The 21,559-nt window shown below is 40.0% G+C and overlaps 1 protein-coding gene across 1 annotated transcript; it reads right to left on the bottom strand.

The window, feature by feature from the left end:
• Nucleotides 1-4,819: 4,819 nt before the first annotated feature.
• LOC133740815 (putative GATA transcription factor 22) lies at nucleotides 4,820-6,932 on the bottom strand. Its single transcript, XM_062168757.1, has 3 exons — nucleotides 6,392-6,932; nucleotides 5,694-6,137; nucleotides 4,820-5,470 (listed from the first exon to the last, which is right to left on the bottom strand). Exons 1-3 carry the CDS (start codon nucleotides 6,632-6,634, stop codon nucleotides 5,069-5,071), a joined length of 1,089 nt encoding a protein of 362 aa, XP_062024741.1. The 5' UTR covers nucleotides 6,635-6,932; the 3' UTR covers nucleotides 4,820-5,068.
• Between the last annotated feature and the right edge of the window lie 14,627 nt (nucleotides 6,933-21,559).

Here is a 21,559-nt window from a genome sequence, read left to right on the forward strand (position 1 = left end):
TATATAAATATATGGGTATATAATAATTTATATAAAAATGAAGAACATTTTCAAGATCTGGTGGTGGGTGGTGGGTGTGTCTGCGCAACTAGAGAGAAAAAGACAGGGTTTTTTTTTTTTTTTTGTTGGGTTTTAAAGCCTATTACAAGTTTTGTGTTCATGAATCATGAATGTATGGAAGGTGTTGAAGCAAATGGGATTGAGTTTCAGTGGATCTGAATGGTTTCGGAAATTTCAATCGAGGAGGGAAAAATGAGGCTTGAATGTCTGGTTGTTGATTTGGAGAAGTAATGAGAATCTTTTCATTATTTGTTGGCAGATTCTCTATCACAATCTGCTTATCTCCATGTCTCACCTCACAGACAATAAGAACAAAAGGAGAGAAAATAATTCTTGAGGGCTAGTTTTGTGATAGAAATACCATAGTACTCAATCAGTCAGATCTATATCACATTCCGGGGTTAGGGTACTAATTATATTTGATATTTGTGAATCTGGTAAAGTGGAGTAGTTGTGGTAATTTTGGGAAGGAAGGAATGGGAGGGATCATCCTTGAGAGATGAGATTTTCTCAAAAAAAAAAAAAAAAAAAAATCCTTGAGAGATGAGATGTCCTGTGGGCTGTGGCTGACATGATGATATGGTTATGACTCGGCAACTGCGTTTGTCAGGCTGAGGTTGTTTTTGGTCTTGACTTTGAGTATCTATGACCATAGATTTGTCGAACCCCTATCAAGTAGAAATCAACGGTTGGTGATTTGACCACATTTTTAGGGCACCAATCAAGGAGACTAAGGACTTGGTGAGTGGAAATCCGAAATGGAAAGGCAATAACTCTAGAGAAAAAAGGAGATGACAAGATCAATAATCTTATTTGATTGTAAATTTCTAATGGTATAACAACTCCAACAGCTTCTCTATAATTTTTGTATTATAGGGAAGCAAAAATCAAAGCTTTAAGCAATTTTTCTTCTTCAATTCCAACAGATTCCCTAGTTTATAGCAATCTCTAAAATCTCCAAATTCTTCCTTAAAATTTTAGAGATTGCTGTAAATTTAGGGAATTTTGTTTTCTCTCTCCTCACTTTCCCTAAAATAGAGAAAGTTATAGGGAATCTGTTGGAGCAAAAGAGGCTCATTTTTCCCTAAAATAAAGAAAAACTAAAATATGGAGAAGCTGTTGGAGTTGCTCTAAGGAGATGACTTCAAGTTAGGTATTAGACTAGATCCTTTGGATGTTATTAGTTGTTTGTTTTCCTAAAGTTAGGTCAAAAGAATTGAAAATGATGATATAAACTAGATTGAAAATATCTATCTTGTTAAATTTGGACCAACACAAAAATAACGTATTTATTAGTAAAGATATATATGGCTTGACACATGATCATGCTGCTGTTAGGCATTATGAGCTTGCGTTCGTTTAAACAGTCTGATGATCAATCAACCATATTCTTATTTTTTTTTTTTGTTACTTCAAAAAAAAATATATATCTTTTTTGTTCTAAGACACCCTAAATGAGCTTTTATGACAGGACCCGACCCAGATTTCACCCTGAAATCCGAGGTGGCCCTGCGGGGCCCACCTTAGAAGAAATTCTTCCAAAAATTTGGCAGAACTTCCCTTAAAATGGACTACCCAAAACCTGTAGAAAGGAAATTTACACTTCTAAGTCATTCATCCTTATTCTCCTGGAGCCACCCTGCTCCCCAAATCACAACATCGTCCAATTCACATAACACAAAACACAACTTGAATAACATTAATCCCACAGGTAATCAGAGCAATTCTAATAGAAAGGTAAATAAGGATAACCTAATTCAAAGGCAAATGCGGAAGCCATACAGTTGACTATGCCTCAACTCCATGTACGCCCGACCTCAACTAATTTTGCCTGCAAACTGGGCATGTGAAACCGAAGGGCCCAGGGGAAAGTAGACGAAAAACGTTAGCGGGAGTGGACAAAAATAAACAATTTTAAAGGAAAAGAATTTCATACTTTCCCACATTTATTTCATTAAAAACCGATGCATGCAACAATTAGAAAACACAATTAGCTTTAAATCCGAGGATTTCAAACGATAAACCGACTAGCCTCGCTAGTCACAACATTCGAAAAGATATATCGTAAAACCGAAATCTCATTTCTCAAGAAGATAAGACTAGCCCCGTTGGCTATAGTGAAAATCGGACTAGCCCCGCTAGTCAAGCAACGATAAGAAAAGATTGAAACTCCGATACTCAAAAATAAGACCAGCCCCGCTGGTTAAACGGGAAATCGGACTAGCCCCGCTAGTCAAGAATATAATGAGTATGGGAAGATGATAGCCATACGAGTGAGCCTCCCAGACTCGGGTGATAGCCTCCCAGGCTAAAGTACTCCCGTAATATACCCTTAAGCCACTATGTGTAGCGATAGGATACTGGGCTTGAGAATTACTGTCACAGAGACAGTAACCAGTGCCACAAAGGCGGAGGGTCCCATCACCTCGCCACAAAGGCGGAAGATCAATGCTAGCAATGATAATAGTCGCCCAAAGTATGGCAAAAGAAATCCGAAAACCAAGTAAATCCATAAATACATAAGGCTTCCCCATCTCTCGCAAATGAATTTCTAACGACGTGTCCCACACGCCAAGATAATCTCAAGTTCAAATAAATAGGAAGAAATAATAAAAAAAAACATGATATCCGTAAACCGAAACAAAACCAATTCCAAAATCATCATCAAGGCATTCCCAATGCCAAAACCGAAGTCGATATATAAATGAGGAAAAACAACTCCATCGAAATCCCATTTCGAAAACTCTTTCAAAAAAAGTCTCAAATCGAAATAGAATATAATTAAAAGTATAATTCCGGAAATCTCCTCGGAAATAAAAATAATTCATCACTTATAATTGAATCATAAGCAACTTCGGAAACGAATCATTTTCGAAAGTAATTATGTGAGATAAAGCGAAAACAATCTCCGAGATTAAATCACATGCTCGAAATGTCAATTGATAAATAAATAGAGCATATTCAAGGAAATAAATGCATGCATCATTTACTTAAAAATAAAAGTCCACTCACAGTACTATTCCGACGATCACGCACACGAGTTCCTTCATCGAGCAATAGCTCGGTACTTCGCCCTGTACACAATTATATTTCGTGAATAACTATTCTAATTAAATACGATTCTCAAAATCGAATCCTCATATAACATCTCTCTAATTCTCCTCGGATTCAACCCAAATTATACCACTAATACCAATTCGTTAATTTAAAGGTTCCAAGGCAGAACAGAGAGATATCCGACGGTCGGACTCTTGTAATTCGATAATCGAAACCCTAAACTTCAAAAATTCATAATTAATTCCAAGTTTCTCCAAAAATCACCAAACTTCACATACAAGCTCTACAACATTTATAGAATTTAATGGGCTAAAAACTGGAATTAAAACACTGCCTTACACACCTCCACGCGCCACCCACAGTGGCGGCGCGTGGGGCTCACGCACCGGCGGCCACCACCTCCGATGGCCACCAAAAATTGACAGTAGCTGCAAAACAACAAACACCACAAATTTCTAAACTGCAACAAGTCCCAATTTTACCTTTAAGAGCTCGGATTAAGCCGATGAAGAAAACCCAGAAATCAAGCTTCGGACCCTAGGGTGTTCTTCGTCGATTCGGCCTCCACGATGCAAATCGGAGCAAGAGGCCTTAGGGGAAACGTTCTCCGGCTCGAGGCGCTCCCTTCGATCCAAATTTGGTGGTTGGAGACGGCCGGAAACGGTGGAATCGCCGGAAAAACCGAAATCGCACCCGGAGGAGATTTTGCTTCGAATCAAGGTTTTCCGGCCAAATCGTCGAAAGCCCAGGGTACCAGCGTGTAGAGAAGGGAGAGGCGGTTCTAGAATGACCAGTGGCACGCCGTCAGGTGGCCGGAATCGGAAGTTACGCAGGAAATTCGAAAAACCCCGAAACCAGAGGAGGAGAGATCGGGGGAGAGGAGAGAGAGAGAGAGTCCGGTAAGTTTCCAAAATTGGAAACTTACCACAGTGATTTTCCTTTTTATAGAAACTTACCATGAACAGTACCTTTCCTTTTTCGCTTATAACTTTCGCATACGAGCTCCGATTTTTATGAACCACATATGCACGCGCTCGGTTTAACGTCCCCTACAACTTTCACGAAGGAAGTTTTCTCAAATTTTGACCCGATCAAAAAGTCAACTTTTAGGACCACTAAAGTTATCGAAAAAGAGTAAAAGTAAATCAAATTGTCGTTTACTGTCCAAATGACTAGTAAACCGGTGAATTAAGATACGGGATGTTACATTTTAAGTCTAGGAGATGTTTTAGCCTCTAGAGGACATACATAGTTTCTTTGCTTCATATAGCCACTTTCTTTGTTTTTGGTTATGATATTGGAGGATTGAGGCCAAGGCTTTGTTCTCTAGTGTGTTCACTTCCTCGTTGAGAAGAAGAGTTAAAGTAACAATCGTTTTTCTCATTTATATTTCCGATCACAAGTATCTGTCAATTACAAGTGAAAGTTACATGTATGTACCTAAGATATAGGGCGTCCAATATTTAATTTCACTTAATAATGTCGGCTCAAATTAATTAATCCCCTTACAAATGCCAAGAAGGTCACTCTCAAAGTGTCCAACTGGGCCATGAGGTTTCATAGTCCATAACTACCCTTCATTCATGGGCTTAGTGCTCAGTTTCATCTTATGCGAGCCCAGTTTTACAAATTTTATGACGAGGACTATCCAACAGAGGGAATTGATATTTGAAAGCAGTTCTCAATCAAGTTGAATCTGTCATTTCCATAGATACTAGTAAATTTAGCATAAACAAATTACTGCTACAGTTTCTGCAAAGACTTTTTCCAGGGAAGTGGGAACGTCCCTTTAGAAAGCTTATAAACAACGCAAAAATCAAAATACATGTTTCCAAAAAGATCTCTCTCTTCAACTAGCTAGATTGGTTTGAAGATACATAGTTAGCTAAGTTAATCATGCTAAAAGATCGATCAGGGAAATAAAGGAAGTACAGTGCTAATCGAATATCGATCAAGAGTGGTTCATACTCAGGCCAGAAGATAGGTCCATTAGCAGGGTAGCAGCTTCTTCAACATCTCGAGGAAATAGTGCTGATGGTGGAGAGGCAGCTACCTGCTTGAAATTACAGAGCTGTTTATCATTTCTCTTGTAATATATGCTAGGTGCTGCAGTACTAGTACTGTCGTCGGTCATGATGAGTTTTCTTTTCTTCTTGCAACTCACTGTGACATAGTGGTTTTGTCGTGATTTTTTCTCCTTACCCTTACTCATAGATGATGATTTGTCGGTAGTAGCAGCTGTAGTAGCCGCCGGGCCGGTGCTGCCACCTGCCAATCCAGTTGCAGCAGCAGCAGCTTCAGCCATGGATCTTCTCGCTTTCCTCTGTCGAATTCCACACGCATTGCATAGTGACTGCACCAAAGACCATGAATTAGTGTCGTATATGTGGCCGTAAATAACATAAGTATGTGTCCTCACTCCTGAGTGTCTGTCTTACATGCATGGATTATGCATGTATATGTATTGTATGTATGTATGTTAGTACGTATGTATGTGTATGTGTATGTGTATGTGTATGTATATGTATGTATGCATGCGCACATTCATTTACAAAGATAGAAGAAAGACAGTTAACCTTGGGACCTCGAGGACCACTCCTCCAAAGTGGGGTTGTGTTGGTGCTGCAATCCGAACAAACCCTAACGGCAGACACTATACTGCTACTACTCTTGTTATTGGAAATTGTTAAGCTGCTGCTGCTGCTGGTTTCGCCAGTATTAGTTTCTCGATGCTGATCATCACGACGAGCGCTTTGGAACTTATAAGTAAGGGGAATTTTTTCAGGCACTTGATCCGGTTCATGGGTCATCTTTTGCATCAACTTCATCGTCAAGGGTGTCCACTTTACTGGCCTATTAGTGTTACTCTCATGGTCTTCATTATTCTCAATTATTTGATCAGTGGATACAGATAACTTACGGTACTCCTCGTTGCTAACATCGGACACAGGATGAACTAAAGAAGATGATGAGCATACTTGATCATAACTTGTTTCACCTTGCCATATGCTCTTATTCGCCTAATTAGATGAAAAAAAAAAAAAGAAGATAGTTCACTTCTCAAAAGAGATTAAGCATATGCCATATATATATAACAAATAGAGATTAAGCATTAGGCTATTGAGATAGCTATTCGAACAGAAGTTCATCAAATTAATCAGCTGAGAATTTAAAGAGGCAACAACACAGAGATTAAACCACGATCCAAGCTAAGATTATCATTGAATTAATTAATATATTTCACAACTAATATATATTATATACACGTCCTTACCCTTTGCCCCTTATATAGTAGGGCTTGATCTCCAACAGTAATACTCGTACTAGAGATCCCCGACTGATCAGTAAGGGAGTCAAAGAAAGCAGGAAATGAGAGAGAACAAGAAGCACCGCCATATGGTAGTGATGATGAGATGAAGAGTTTTAGGCGTTGATCCTGTGCTGCCTGATCTGCTACAAAATTTTCAAGGGAGAAAGGAAAGGATGGTGGGTTCAGATATGTTGGAGTACTCCTCATGATGGAGGTATCTGGGTGTTTTTCCAGCAAACAAAGACAATAAAGAGTAGCTACGGTACGTACGTAGAGACTTGACCTGTTCGATCTGGATCAGAGAAGGGTAGATGATCAAATAGGGATGATAGAATTCTCGGAAGACATAGTGAGATACTATAGACTCTATACAAAAAGGCAAAAAGCGGAGAGATCGATCAAGAAGGGGCAAGATGGATCGAGAGAGAGAGCCTGCAAGGCATTCTCGTGACTAGTTCATGTCACACAGACAACACCCCAGGCCAGACATGCCAGTTGCATACAAAATGACAAGTTCAAAGGAGGTGTAGAATGCTACTACTCACTACTTGACCCCATTAGGACACATAATGTGACAAACCCTATTAATTCATTCTGCTAGCTACTTAAATTGATTTCACCCCTTCATATATTTCATATTGATATATTTCAAAAACTTACTTCAAGTACATACGAGACAGCAGCTAAGTGATGCACATGTACGTATAAAACCCACACATGTAGTCCGATATTCTTGTCACGAAGCTCCAATTTTCTGTCCATCAAAAATTTTAATCCAGTGATAGAAACAATTCATTCTTTAGGTTGAAATTAATGAAATCGTCCCTCTAAAAAGGTCATCTTTAATGTGCATGCGCATGTCGTCTCAAGATTGTACTTGCACACTGGCCTTTGTTTGGTGTATGCAGGATACCTACGTACATCAGTTTCACTCTTTCGTTAAATAACGCTTCAAAACTTAACCTCCTACGCAACTTAATGTTCAATTCTCTAATACCATTGTTCAGTATTCAAGTCTACTGGAGTAGCCAAGTACTGCAATAAAGCTTGAACTATTAGAGTAATATGTTACTAACTACTTGTATAATTTAAACATAACTTGCGGCTAAATTGTTTTTTCTACTCTTCAGAATGCCTATATATGTACAACCTAATCAACATATATACATGAATTATACACGATTAATTTCTATATACACACACTTAAAAATAGTATAAGCTATATATCATTTTAAACATGAAAGAATTATCTCATATATTAGATCTTTCAACCCTAGCTAGAGAGAAATATATACAAGGATCGATTTGGAAATAAACAAAGGAGAGATAAGATATAGAAACGGTGCAGATCGATAGAGATATGAATAGATCATGGATAGATAGCGGAATTCGCAGACATATATATAGACGTATACGTCTATCTCCAGTTAGGCCTTACGTGCATGAATTGCCAAAACCACATAAAGTTTGTACAGGCTCAGCGACAGTGTCAACCTCCTAGTCCCCTAGCCCCACACATTTTTCCATCAACCCTAGCTAGCTAGCTCCATCAGTACGTTAGACTACCCAGCTTGCTTCAGAAATCACATCTTTCACACCACGTCGACCCTAGCCTGCAGATTTCATTTAACCTCAATACGAACCATCAGATTTACGAAGATGAAACTTATTTAGAGTAGCCATTTATCCAGAACTGTTTGTTTCCGAACGTCGATGTTCATTTATATATGTTCTGTCTGCCTGATCTGATGCCTAGTTGTGAGGATTGAGGAGATCGACTTATATATAATCGATCTGTATGCATATATTCACACTGATACTGATCGATAAGTTCATCAAATGATCGAGCTAGCAAGAAATGATTGCTTAATCTGAACTCTCAGAAGTGAGAATGCGTCATTAATTGCATACATATATGCAGGGGGTGGAACCAGGATTTGACATCTGGGGGGGTCTAGACATATATAGTATATAATATTAAAATTTCGCAAAAAATTAATGTTTTGTATATTGTCCTTATAGAAGATGTTCATCCGATTTTATACATCTCCTAAAGTCATATAAAGATTACAAATCTTCATGTGAAGAAAGTAATAACTTATTCATCAATTACTTTACGTTTTCTTGGTAAATTAATTACTTACTATTTTTCAAATAAAACAAATCAATTACTTTACTTATTCAGACATAAAGACCAATCAATTTAATAATTATGTTTCTTAATATAATTAATTTATTATTCAAATTGATTGGTTATAGAAGTTTTGGGAGGGGGGGGGGGTCTAATACTTAAATTAAGCCTATTTTTAATATTAATAAGGTAAATAAGTAACTAAAATTGAAGTATACCAAAAATTCTAGGGGGGTCCGGACCCCTTCGGGCCTATTACTAGGTCCGCCCCTGCATATATGATGCCAATCTTGTTATATGAGCTTCTACTATATATGCATGATCCTGTTGAGAGTATATGTCATTCCACATGGGAAAAATGGGACCTTGCTAGTGGGTTTATAAGGGTTTGGGCCACTTCATCCATAGTCAATTAGTTTTGGATGTGAACTCCAGATTACTTTATCATGATATATATCAGAGCGGGTCACCCACATGTGCATGTCTCACGGCCACACAGGCTGCACGTCACCCAAAGTTGTCTACGTGTATGGCTTGAAAATTCGCCACACATGCGGGGGCGTGTTGAGAGTATATGTCATTCCACATGGGAAAAATAGAACTTTGCTAGTGGGTTTATAAGGGTTTAGACCACTCCATCCATAGCCAATTGGTTTTGGATATGAACCCCAGATTACTTTATAAAATCCAACGGTGTATAAGTCAGATGTAGCTTTTTTACTGTTCATTACAGAAGCTCTCGCACCGTTGGATCATGCGTATAGGGAATACACGCATATGCATGTATAGTACAAGTATCGTTTTGTTTTATATATATATATACAACCTTGCTCAGGTGCGGATATCCGCACCTAAGCAAAACGTACGGATTTCTCATTTTTACCCACTTTCCGATCATATTTTCATATCTTAACCGTTCAGTTTTTAGATCCTAATGTATAGATCATCTCTGCAAAATTTCAGCCAATTTGATCTTTAAGGCATCCAAAACTGCAATTTACACGAACGAACCTAATCTGTCGAACCGGAACCGTTCGTGTTTATAATGGTAAATTGCAGTTTTGGATGCCTTAACGATCATCAAATTAGCTGAAAATTTGTAGAAGTGATCTATACATTAAAATCTAAAAACTGAACGGTTAAGATGTAAAAATATGATGGGAAAGTGGGAAAAAACTGGAAATCCGCACCTTTTGCTTAGGTATCCGCAGCCAAGAAGGGCTGTATATATATATATATATATATATATATATATATATATATATTCATATATATTCATTAATCCTTTAGGCTTCAGCTGACATCTATATATCTCCCAACATTTTTGCATTGTTCTAGATCTTGTCTGCCTCTTCCTTCTCGACACCGTTACTCAGAAAATATTTTCCCTACCTTTTACATCACATATATTTGAATTATACACACATATATGCATGGCTGTTCAAGTAAATCCAGAATATGTGTCTGGCCAAACTCTAGGTTACTTGATCTAGTTGTAATAGGGTTTAGAATTAGAGATATTCTCGGAGATATTCATAGATATCCGATTAATTGTACGATTATCTTTCCTTATACAACTCTCATTCTATGTCTTGTGATCCTCTATATAAAGAGGCCCCTATTATCAATGAAAATATGACTCAATTCTCTCCCAATTTCGTTTTTCCTTAAACACGTTATCAGCACGAAATCCTAACCATGAAACCCTAAATTCGTAGCCTTCAAACCCTAGCCACCACCGCCGCATATATTGAAGCCCTCAAGCCCAGGATTCCAGAACCGGCCGGAAAACCACGGAACCGGCCACCGGAAGTATCGAACCAGCCCTCTAAGAAGAAAAAAAAGGATCCCTGCACCGGTTCACCACCTTCTGAACCTCCGATTGCTACCAAATTTTGCCACCAGCAGCGTCTTGACCCCAGAATCCAGGAACGGGAAACATAACTCCAAAAATCGGTCTAAAAGCTGCTGAACCTGCCTGCAGAAAAATCGGCAGAAGAAAAAAAAAAAAAAAAAAAGGAAAAAGAAGGTAGCCCAGTAACCCAAGCCTAGAGGCCCACTGCCACGGCATCACAGGGGCCCACTGCCACATCATCATTGGGGCCCACTGGCACGTCATCATCGGGCCACTGCCACGTTAGCGACGGACCTACTACCACGTCAGCACTGGACCCCACTGCCACGTCAGCAACTCGGTCAACGACTTCAGGCGACTTTTCCGGCCATTTTCCGGAGACTTTTCCAATCACTTTTCCGGCAACTTTTTCCGGCCAAATTTCCGACGACCTATTTCAAGGTATTTTTTTCTAAAAGTTCCCGTTTTTTTTAATTCAATTTCTCTTCTTTTTCTCGGGGACTTGCAAACTCCCTTCTTCTACCCCCCTTTCTTCATCATAGGGGAGACCTAATTAAGCCAAACTGTGGGGGTTCGTGCTCACTCCAAGCTTAGAGCTTGTTGAGATCTCCAAACTTAGAGTTTGTAGAGAATTTATGATCGACCACTTACATCATTGTTTCGATCTAATCCAATACATCTTGGAATTGAATTTCTTGGAAGCAATTACGCTCAGAAATTTCTAATTTCTTGGAAGCGATTACGCTCAGAAATTTTATATGTTTTCGTGGTAGCTTTTTCCGCTCCGAAACTAACCCTTTTTCTTGTTCTCTTTCAGGATGAGTAACCTGAACAAATTGGACTTTGCTCCATTGGGAACAACTGGCTCTGGATATTACAGGTGGGTTCGTGATGTCCGCCAGCATCTCAAGGCCAATGGAATCCTGGATACGATTCTCGAGTCTAGCCAGGACGTGCTAACTGTTGAGCAAGCTCAAGCTTTGGAAGCAAATAGAGCAGCCTTAGAGGAAAATAAGGCGAAAGCCATCATCCTAATGACTCATCATATGGATGATTCGCTCAAGTACGAGTGTATGAATGAATAAGACCCCAGAAGGCTGTGGGTCTCACTCGAAGAAAGATTTGGCAACGTCTGTGACTCCCTGCTTCCTGACCTAGAAGTGAGATGGCATAGCCTCCGCTTCTGTGATTTCAAGTAGTTCTTGACTACAACTCGGAAACACTTCGCATTAAATCCTTAATGGAATTCTGTGGTAAAGAGATCACTAATGCGATGTTGATTGAGAAGACTTTCTCTACCTTCCCCGTCTCTGCATTGATGATTGCTAAGAACTATCGAATCGATGTTACTGCAGGACAGATCACAAGGTTTCATGAGCTCATTGAAGCTATGAATGTCGCTGAAAAGCATGACAACATCCTTATGAAGAACTATAATTCGAGATCCGTGGAAACAGAGCATATTCCGGAATCCAATTATAGTCGCGCCTCTAAGAGAGGGCGCCAAGAGCGAAACCATAATCTTAGGGATACTTCTGGACGTCCTGGTCCATATAATCGCTCTACTTGGGAAGGTAACCGCCAAAATAGGCGAACACGGAACCGAAGAGGTCAACGTGGAAAAAGAAAGGGAGGCAACGCCTCTAGCCATGTTGGTGGCGCCACCAACATTAAAAGTCATCTAAATGACGTTTTCAAAGCGCCTCAATCAATGGAGTCTGAGCAAAGAGATGTATGTTCTCGATGTGGAGTATCCGATCATTGGGCACACATTTGTAGAGCTCGTCAAGAAATTGTCACCACCTACAAAGCATATTGTGAAGCAAGAGAAGCTCACTATGTGGAACAAGAAGATCAAGAAGATGATCTAGAGTGAAGGGTTGAAGACTACAAATTTGGCTGGGATCAATAGATCGTCAATTATGTTTAAGTCTTTATTTTTCCAAGAGATGTAATAGGCAATTGCCATATACCTTGTAGTAAATGCCATTGGTTTAGTTTTTCTTCACATAGACTCATCCAAAATGAGTATGATGTCTGGGAAGGTTTTGAGATAAGTGATACTTAAGTGAGCTTTGCTCCACCAACATCTCTCTACTCACATGGTCATATTTATTTTGGAGTTACCGAAAGAAGTCAAACGACTACCTTTGTTTTGCATTAGCTAACATTTGGATTAGATTCTCCTCATGGTTAAGAGACAATGATATACTCCGTTGGCTTATGAATAAAATTTCGAGTTCTTTTCATTATGACTCCATTTTGATTCTGAGCATATTACTTTGTGACTACGATAACTGGGCCATCAGTATTAATTCAAGGACATGGAATAACCCAAGTTCCCCTTGCCAAATGGCACCTTGATTACTGTCACAGAAACTCTCTACGCTACTAGGGCAAATCGCACCTATGAATAGCTAACGGATTCCATGCGAAAACGCATGTAGAGAACAGTAATGAGTTCCTTTGCAATACCTCTAACGATTGTGAACAAAGGCGCATCTTAGAGAAGTTTATGTGTCTCTCTAGTGGACCCTATGTCACTATTCGAGCTATTAAATCCAATAAAGTCATGAGAGAATATCTCTTGGATTTAGACACATATTGGCTTTGTCACGACAGGATAGGTCATCCTGGTCATGATATGGTGATCCGTTCTACTAAAGACTTCACATGGACATCATTTCTTTCAAGCGAAACGAAGCATGAATCAAAAGTTGATTCTTGGACTAAGTGTGACCGCCGCCGCTGCCGTCCACCACCAGCCTAGGGCTGGCATAGTCCTTATCCATGACGCCATGGATAGCGTACATCATGGTAATGACGTCCCAAGTGATGTTGCAATCACCAACTTTGCTTCAAATAGCGTTTCAGACTCTTAGGCCCAACCAAAATTCTCATTGGTTGATTTTAAGGTCTCTCGCTCGTTTTACAAAGCCCTTTCCTTAGGGAAATTAGGACTGAGACCGTCCTATGCAAAAGATATGAAAATACTCGTTATGTTCTTACATAGAATCCATGAGAATTCTGTGGACTGATTCAACCAACCAGCAGACGGTTAAATATCTCATGATGTTGGTTGACATGCAAACACGCTGGTCACGTGTTGTGTCATTGTCCACTTGTAATGCTGCTTATACTACACTCCTAGCACATATCATATAACAACGGGCTCACTCCTCGGATCATCTTATTCTGTCAATTGGACTTGACGATGCTAGAGAGTTTACATCGAAGACTTTCGATAGATATTGCAATGGGACTGATGTTGGACATCATATTCTCATGAACACACCCAAATGGTCTCACGGAAATGACTACGATGGTAGTCAGGACATTGGTAATGCGCACCAATCTCCTTAAATCCGCTTGGGGTGATGTAATATCGCATGCAGCTATGCTAATTTGTCTACGATCTACCTCCACTCAATATATCTCTGCGTTACAGCTAGTGACTGGGTACAAGTATTTCGTACTTACGCACATTTGAGTGAGACATTTATGTGCCAATTGCACCGCCACAACACACTATGACAGATCCTTATAGACGAATGGGCAACTATGTTTGATTTGAGACTCCGACAATCGTCCGCCACTTAATGCCCTTGCTAGGCGATCTCCTTACCTCTAAATTTGCGGGTTGTCACTTTGATGAGACAGTATTCCCGTCGTTAGGGGGAGATAAGAACACGAATGTTCAGCAAGAACGACAGGAATTGTCGTGGTCTGTCCCTACTATGTCTCATCTCGATCCCCACTAAAGTGACGAGATCACACATATCTGTTGCAAACATGCCTGCAAGGATGGACGTCCCTACGAGAGGACGTAGCGCCACCCTATACGGAGGTAGGCATAGTGCCAACGCCAAAGAGAGTGGCACTCTGGCGTTATAGGTCATGGCCCCAGCTAGGATGCGTGGGTTCGAATGATACATCAGGGGGAGATGTCTACATGAGACCATACGAAACGTGAAGGGTATGTTGTGCTCTTTTTCCCCTTCGACTGAGGTTATTTTTGTCCCACAGGGTTTTTGTTACTCGACAAAGTTTTTTTTAATGAGGCAATGAGAGCAGCACCACGTTTGGGAGATACAAGGGGGAGTGTTCAAGTAAATTCAGAATATATTTCTGGCCCAAACTCTAGGTTACTTGACCTAATTGTAATAGGGTTTAGAATTAGAGATATTCATAGATATCCGATTAATTGTACGATTATCTTTCCTTGTACAACTCTCATTCTATGTCTTGTAATCTTCTATATAAAGAGGCCCCTATTATCAATGAAAGTATGACTCAATTCTCTCCCAATTTCGTTTTTCCTTAAACAATGGCAGGTATATCTGAGGAGTTTGATCACACCACATATATCTCAGGATCGGAAGTGTATGTATGTATGTATGTATGTGTGTGTGTGTGTGTGTGTGTGTGTAAAACTAGAGAAACTCAGACCAAAAAATAAAACTAGAGAGATAATGTTCGGTATCTTTTAGAGAGAGGCTTTCTCCAGTAATAATTCATATTAGTCTTTTGCTGATATCTCGATTCCAATCCCACATCCATATCAGTCAGATCGAGGAGACATTCAACATGGAAGAGCTAGAACTAAGAACTACTGAATTGATTCCTCAACCATAAGATACCTAATCAACAACAAGTGATTGTCAATGTATATATTGATAATCGCAGAAACTTCCATTCTTGGTTTGGCACAACCTAAAGAAAAATCAAACATGTTCACAACGTGGCTCCCCAGCCAGCTTTAGCTCATGACCAGATAAATGAACAAATTTTCTTAACTTAATATGAATTTCTGAGATCAAGAATGTGTATACGTATGATCCACTGTGCGAGTCCACGAATATATGAAGTCGATTGGATTATATATAGCTTATCGAGAGGTGTTATAAATCAATCTCGTCAAACAAAATATGCCGGATTATTCCCTGCCATACATTATGTAATTACCATATCTTTGGTTTTTCAATTTAGGGATCAACTTGAGCTACATGCCACTAATATCCTTGGTGTCCTCACTGTGTGCGCTTAAACTGAGTGATCAGTAGTCATCTACACCAACAGAAACTAATAATAATAATAATAACAAACCAAAAAAAAAAAAAAACATTCTCAACCTCATAATTCTTTGTATATGCATGTCTTGCTGGTGCTAACTTGTCCCACATTTATCATGAGAAATGCTAGTTGCGATCTTCTTGCACGTCCCTTCCCTTTTGACCTTAGTTAATTTCCCACAATGGTATACAGTAGAATCCAAATGTTAGTTGATGAGTGAGAAAGGTAGAGTGGGAGGTGTCAGAAGATGGTAGCTAGCATTTCTCTTTGTTCATACTTGCGTTGTGTCGGACTTGATCGACTATGGATTGATTATGGTCTTGCTGGGCTATGAAACATAGTACCCGTCTCTCTTTATTTGGGCTTGCACATTAAATTTGATTTCATGCAAAGCCCAAACCCAAACCCATAAGCATCACATCAACACTAATGACCAAACATAAACGTGCATGCATGGAGTACGGTTTTGTGGAACCATTACCATAAAGAGAAATTCTTAGGTGGGGGTTTCCCCACCACGTGGCCTTAGGGCCACCCAATCAGAGTCAAGAAATTTTTCCATTTTTTCCGAAATTACCCCTGCTTCCTTAAATACAATACCCAAAACACCCCCCGTGTTGGACACTGATTGGCCCGCCCCACTACCACGTGGTGCGGGTGCCGTACGGGAGAATCTCTCTAGATAAAAAAAGGAAGCACAGCAATAATGAGTCCCCACTCCCCAGTACTGGATGGCAGTGTCTTCTTTTACTCCTTGAGGTCTAAACATGGCAAATGACTAGCGACCACCACCTTGTCCCTAACCGGAGACAGATGCATGCTTATCCAGCTCCTATTACAGGACCCCAAACCCCAAGTAAGTAAACACCCTAAAACCTGAACGCTACGAAGATGGTCCATCAATGGTCCTAAAACCCAAGGACAGCGACCACAGATCGAACTAGACGGCCGATAGAGTAGAGTGGACCAAGTCTATAGGTGCGCAGATGAAGATTGAGGTTGTAAATTTTTTACATAGTAGTACGTAGCTTCTGCACTTGTACTGATTCTTTCTACTTCTTGAAAACTTGTATCACAGGCTCACCCACCAGCCTCAGTTAGTTGAGGCTGATCCATGTCCGGTCCTTTTCCAGAATAAATGAACAGTGACCAATTAAGGAACATATAATGATGCTTCGATCTGTTTTGTTGTTTACTTCTACCTGGCATGGAAACTAATAGGATGAGGAGCTTACACAGATCATAAAGAACAGTAATTATTTACACGAATATGGTAAGGATTCTCAAACCCCAGAAGCCTAAGAGACCCAACAGTACTAAAGACTTCGATTATGGCGCAACCAAAACCAGAACCAGGCCCGCTAGCTACAGTATCTTTGAATTTATGATGCTATGACTACCAGATCTTAATTAAAACCTTTAATTGGCACCAGAAATTTGGTGGGTGTTTGCACTGTGGGTCAAAGCTAGCTTAAGTACCTGTGCTGCAGAGTACAGAGGAAGCAAGTGCATTTGTTCTTACTATGAACATGAAATTAAAGAAGTCTATCGATCTTGAACAACTCGGTCCCCCATTTTCTTCATCTGTAGTACTTGACAGAAGCAAAGGTCGGTTTCTGGTGCACGCCATGTTAAATTTTTAGCAAATTTGGTCTTAAACTCTTAATCATGGCGAATCCAGGCCAGTAGCAAATGGCCTATCAGTGGCCCGCTCGACCCACAAATTTATACATAAGAGCAAGTTCACCCGTTGGGTCACCGGGTCACCTACTATTCACTGTTTTTTAGTGTATATTTTCATTCTCTGGGTCACAAAATACACTGTGCCCGTGACCTAGGGCACGAAATACACTGTGCTCGTGACCCAGAGGGTGAAATTAACACTAAAAAGCAGTGAATAGTGGGTGACATGGTAATCCAACGGGTGAACTTGCTCTAAGAGGCACTACTGGTTAAGAGACTCCAATGGTGGTCCGTGTTATCGATTTATTACAACTTTTAGAGCTGGGAAATGTGCTTTAGCTAAACCAGTTGGCTATACTCGATGATCATCACCCTCTTTACAGATTAGTAATTGCAAGTTCTTCAAAAACAGCCTGCTTGTGATCAAGTGTTGTTGCGAATAGGCTTACTATGTTGGGACAAATATTCATATTTCCGATCGATTGCTCTGAATACGTAATAGTATCAACGGTTTTCTACCGACAAGGTTGGATGATCTAAGTCATATTTTCAATCAAATCATCAAATGACTTGACTCATCGATGTAACAACTCATACTTGAATTATCGATGTAACAACTCAAGTCAAGACTTTTGCAGTCGACCCATATTCATTGGATAGATGCAATCATTGAAAAGGGCGTAATTGTTTAAAGCGTGCAAATTGCCACAACCATGCATGAAACATGGTGTTAGTGTCTACTTAAACTAAAGCATGAAGCTTGGGGTTGAGATTATACATGATACCAAAACTAGAACCAAAGGAAACAAAAAAGCTACAAGAAATTTAAAGGTTAAACATGCATCTAATCCATTCCACAACATTCATGAACAGAAAGATTAAGAACTCTTGACAGCAAATTAAAACCGCTAATCACGTTTCTAGCTTGGCTATTATTATACCCAAAACCCACCTCTTTTTAGAGTTTAGACTTTAGCTATCGACATCTGTACGGAGACTATGGTCCTATGCATGGACCCTACTACACCTGATCTAAACTCTTTGCTCCTAAGTCTCTCTAAGAAGACCCACCACAGTGTACATCATTCCAGAAACCAGGTACAAGATCCGCTGGGCCCCAACTCATCACCCTCTCGAACCACTCCTCCTCATCCTCACCGTCCATCTTCCGATCCTCCTCGGCCCCACACCCACCACAGCCGTTGATCTCTCCTCCCTTCCCGTTGGCGTTCCCAGCAACCACCACCAACCCCCCATTACTCCAGCATTTACAACCGCACAGCCCCCCGCTCTCCGGCGCCGGCACCATTTTCCCGGCGTACTCCACCCCCACCATCACCGTCGACGCCGAGTCCGAAACAGCCGCCCCGCAGCTCTCGCTCTCCCAGCCGTTCCACCGCAAACACTGCCCCGTTGCACCGTATCCAGCCGCCGTCCACGACGGATTTTCGGCCGAGGTGGCAGTGCCGGTCGTCGTCGTCATCTCCTTGTAGAGCTCCTGCATGAACTTCTCTATCCGCTCTTCTCCTATAGGAACCTCCTGAATGAGCTCTTCCACATCGTCCGGCACGACGCTCATAACATCCATATATTTCCTGGACGTTTCGCCGGTGATCAGATATTCCGGCGGAAAACTTGAACTCCCTTCCATGAGAGAGAGAGAGAGAGAGAGAGAGAGAGAGAGAGTACAGAGCAGAGTGGGCGAAGAGGAAATGGAGGATATAAATGGAGGTTTGAAAAGTGGGGTGCTGAGGTGGCAGTCTCTGCCACGTAGGACTGGAGTGCAGAGTAATGACGTGGGCTTCGTAGCGAGTCGTAGACTCGTAGCTGAAACTGAGGGATCCAGCTGCTACTAGCCAAAACTAGTCTTCCCTGGTCAGACTCTATCTTGTTTCCCACCGTTAAAAACCTGGTGGGACCTGTTGGTCATCCAATCGGATGGTCAGATTTAAGAGGTAGATGTGGACACGGACAAAGACCGCCTCGAGAACCACAGCTTTGAGCACATGGACGAGACTGCCCTCATACCCATATCCAGGCTTTATTTTACTAAGCAACAGAAGTCAGACGGTGTAAAGTTTTTTGTACTTTTATAGAAAGCTGATGGGGGATCCATAATGAGGATGATGAGGACTAGGCTTCTCTGCTAGAGTTTATTTTGCTAGGATCTGCTTGGACTTCTCTCTCAGCTGGCCACGTGTTACTGGTTCAATCTAAGGGCTATAATGCTTACAACACAGAAAAACTGAACTTCACTAACAATCTCCAAATAGTTCTTTAACGTCAAGGGTTTTTCAAGTTTTCCTCCAACAATTTTCACCTTCTGCTAGTTCTCTCCAATCAGACCTTCTCTTCCTCAGTGCTGAAACGTCTTTATTCTTCACGATCACTTTTTTGTCTCAGTCCAAATTTCATTCATCTATAGGTGCTGGTACTTTGCTTTCATCATTCAGGTATATGTATCTAGCTCTATAGATTGATCTTATGGATCCTGATCTTTTCCCATTTAGCGTTTTTGGTTTTGGATTTTGGTTCTTTGAAATCTCAGCCTTGTATCGATGGGTTTTGGTTCTATGTATATATGTTTAGCTAAGACATGATTCAATCATTCTTATTCTCTTGATCTGACTCTATGGTTTGTGATATCAGATTCTTCTATTTTTTTTGTTTTGTTTCAGAGCTAAAAACTGAACAGAGTAGTGAAAACAGAGTAGCATATAAACCAAACTTCATAGCATGATCCATTTTGCTTCTGAATTTGATTGGAATGTTAATACAGATTTTATATGTTATAGATTGAAAATCAATGATTGAATGGAGCCTATGGATAGAGATGACTCGACTAGTCCAGATTATAAGCCAAGGAATGGTATGGAGTTTGGCTCAGAAGAATTAGCATATGAGTTTTATAACATGTATGGGCGAAGAGTTGGGTTTAGTATTAGAAGACATACACATTACAAGAACAAGCATTAGTTTTCTGCAGTTTTAGCTTTCTGCAGCTTTAGGTTTCTGCAGTTTTAGTTTTCTGCAGTTTTAGTTTTCTGCAGCTTTAGGTTTCCGCAGTTTTAGTTTTCTGCAGTTTAGTTTTCTGCAGCTTTAGTTTTTTGCAATTTTGTCCATCAGTTTGCCACTTTCTGCTCAATTTATTGTGTATGTATGGGAGTTTTGGTAACAAACTTTTGAGTTTCAATTTGATTCATATTCAGTAGCTTAACAAGGAGGCATACATGGCTGGTCATTTGCCAAAGTTAAGATAAAAAATGAAATTCTCATTCATCTAAATAATACTCTGCAGAATTTCTTCATACATAGAAACTTTTCATATTAATTCACTCCAAATTGGAGTCCTGCACAATCTTTTCATACATAGAAACTTAACAATTCACTCCAAATTGGAGTCATGGCCAAAAGTATAAGTTTACACCTTCACCAAAACCAACAGCCTTCAACAATAAAAAAGCTACTATTAGTTAACATCATCAGCTCCACTTCCATATCCTAACCAACATGTTGTGCTCTGATTTGCCAATTGCATCAACTTCTGAATTTCCATCGTGAGGGCAAGTTTTTAAATACTCCTCAGGAACAATCCCAGCGTGTTTAGAATGATCTAGCAATAGCTGATGTCAAGTTCCTTAATCATGGTGCACCGAAACTCTATGTCAGCGATGGATGCATCAGTCACATTCGGGCAACACTTGATCGAAAGAACCTCAAGGTTTGGGCACCTAGAAAAATACAATTACAAGCACATATCACATTGACATATATCTAACTCCAATTACCCACAACAGTCCATGAAAAGTTGAACTTAACAAACAACATTTGAAATGTACCAATGAAGAAAAACATAAAATACTCACTTCCAGGCCTCAAAGATCTAATTTTTTCAAACAAAAACTAAATATATAAACCTTTCAGCTCACCATACATCAATCAAGAACAAAAATTCATGCCCAAAAACAAGTTTTAATAATCACCCTGCTAATCCCCACACCACACCACGACAATAAAAACCCACAACCAAAACCTTCCCACTTTTCAATTCCTCATTCCATTTCCACAAAAATCCAAACTTCCATAGAAAATCCAAACCAAAACCAAAATGAACAAAACACGAATAAATAAATGCAAGATACCATTAGCTTCATAGCTTTTTTTATTTTTTAACTCCAAATTCACCAAATGATTAATGAAGCTCCGGTCAATCTACATTGCATAGCTACAACTTAACATACTCCAAATTCACCGAATGATCAACACATATCATCTCATTTAAGTACTAACAGAAAGTAGGTGCACACAAAAGTAAGTTCTATAGCTCATCATCATCATCATCCACAAAACACATCTCAACCCGAATTAAACTAAACAACAAGTACCGAAT

This window comes from Rosa rugosa, chromosome 3 (genome assembly GCF_958449725.1).
Source record: "Rosa rugosa chromosome 3, drRosRugo1.1, whole genome shotgun sequence".
In the NCBI taxonomy this organism is placed as follows: Eukaryota; Viridiplantae; Streptophyta; class Magnoliopsida; order Rosales; family Rosaceae; genus Rosa; species Rosa rugosa.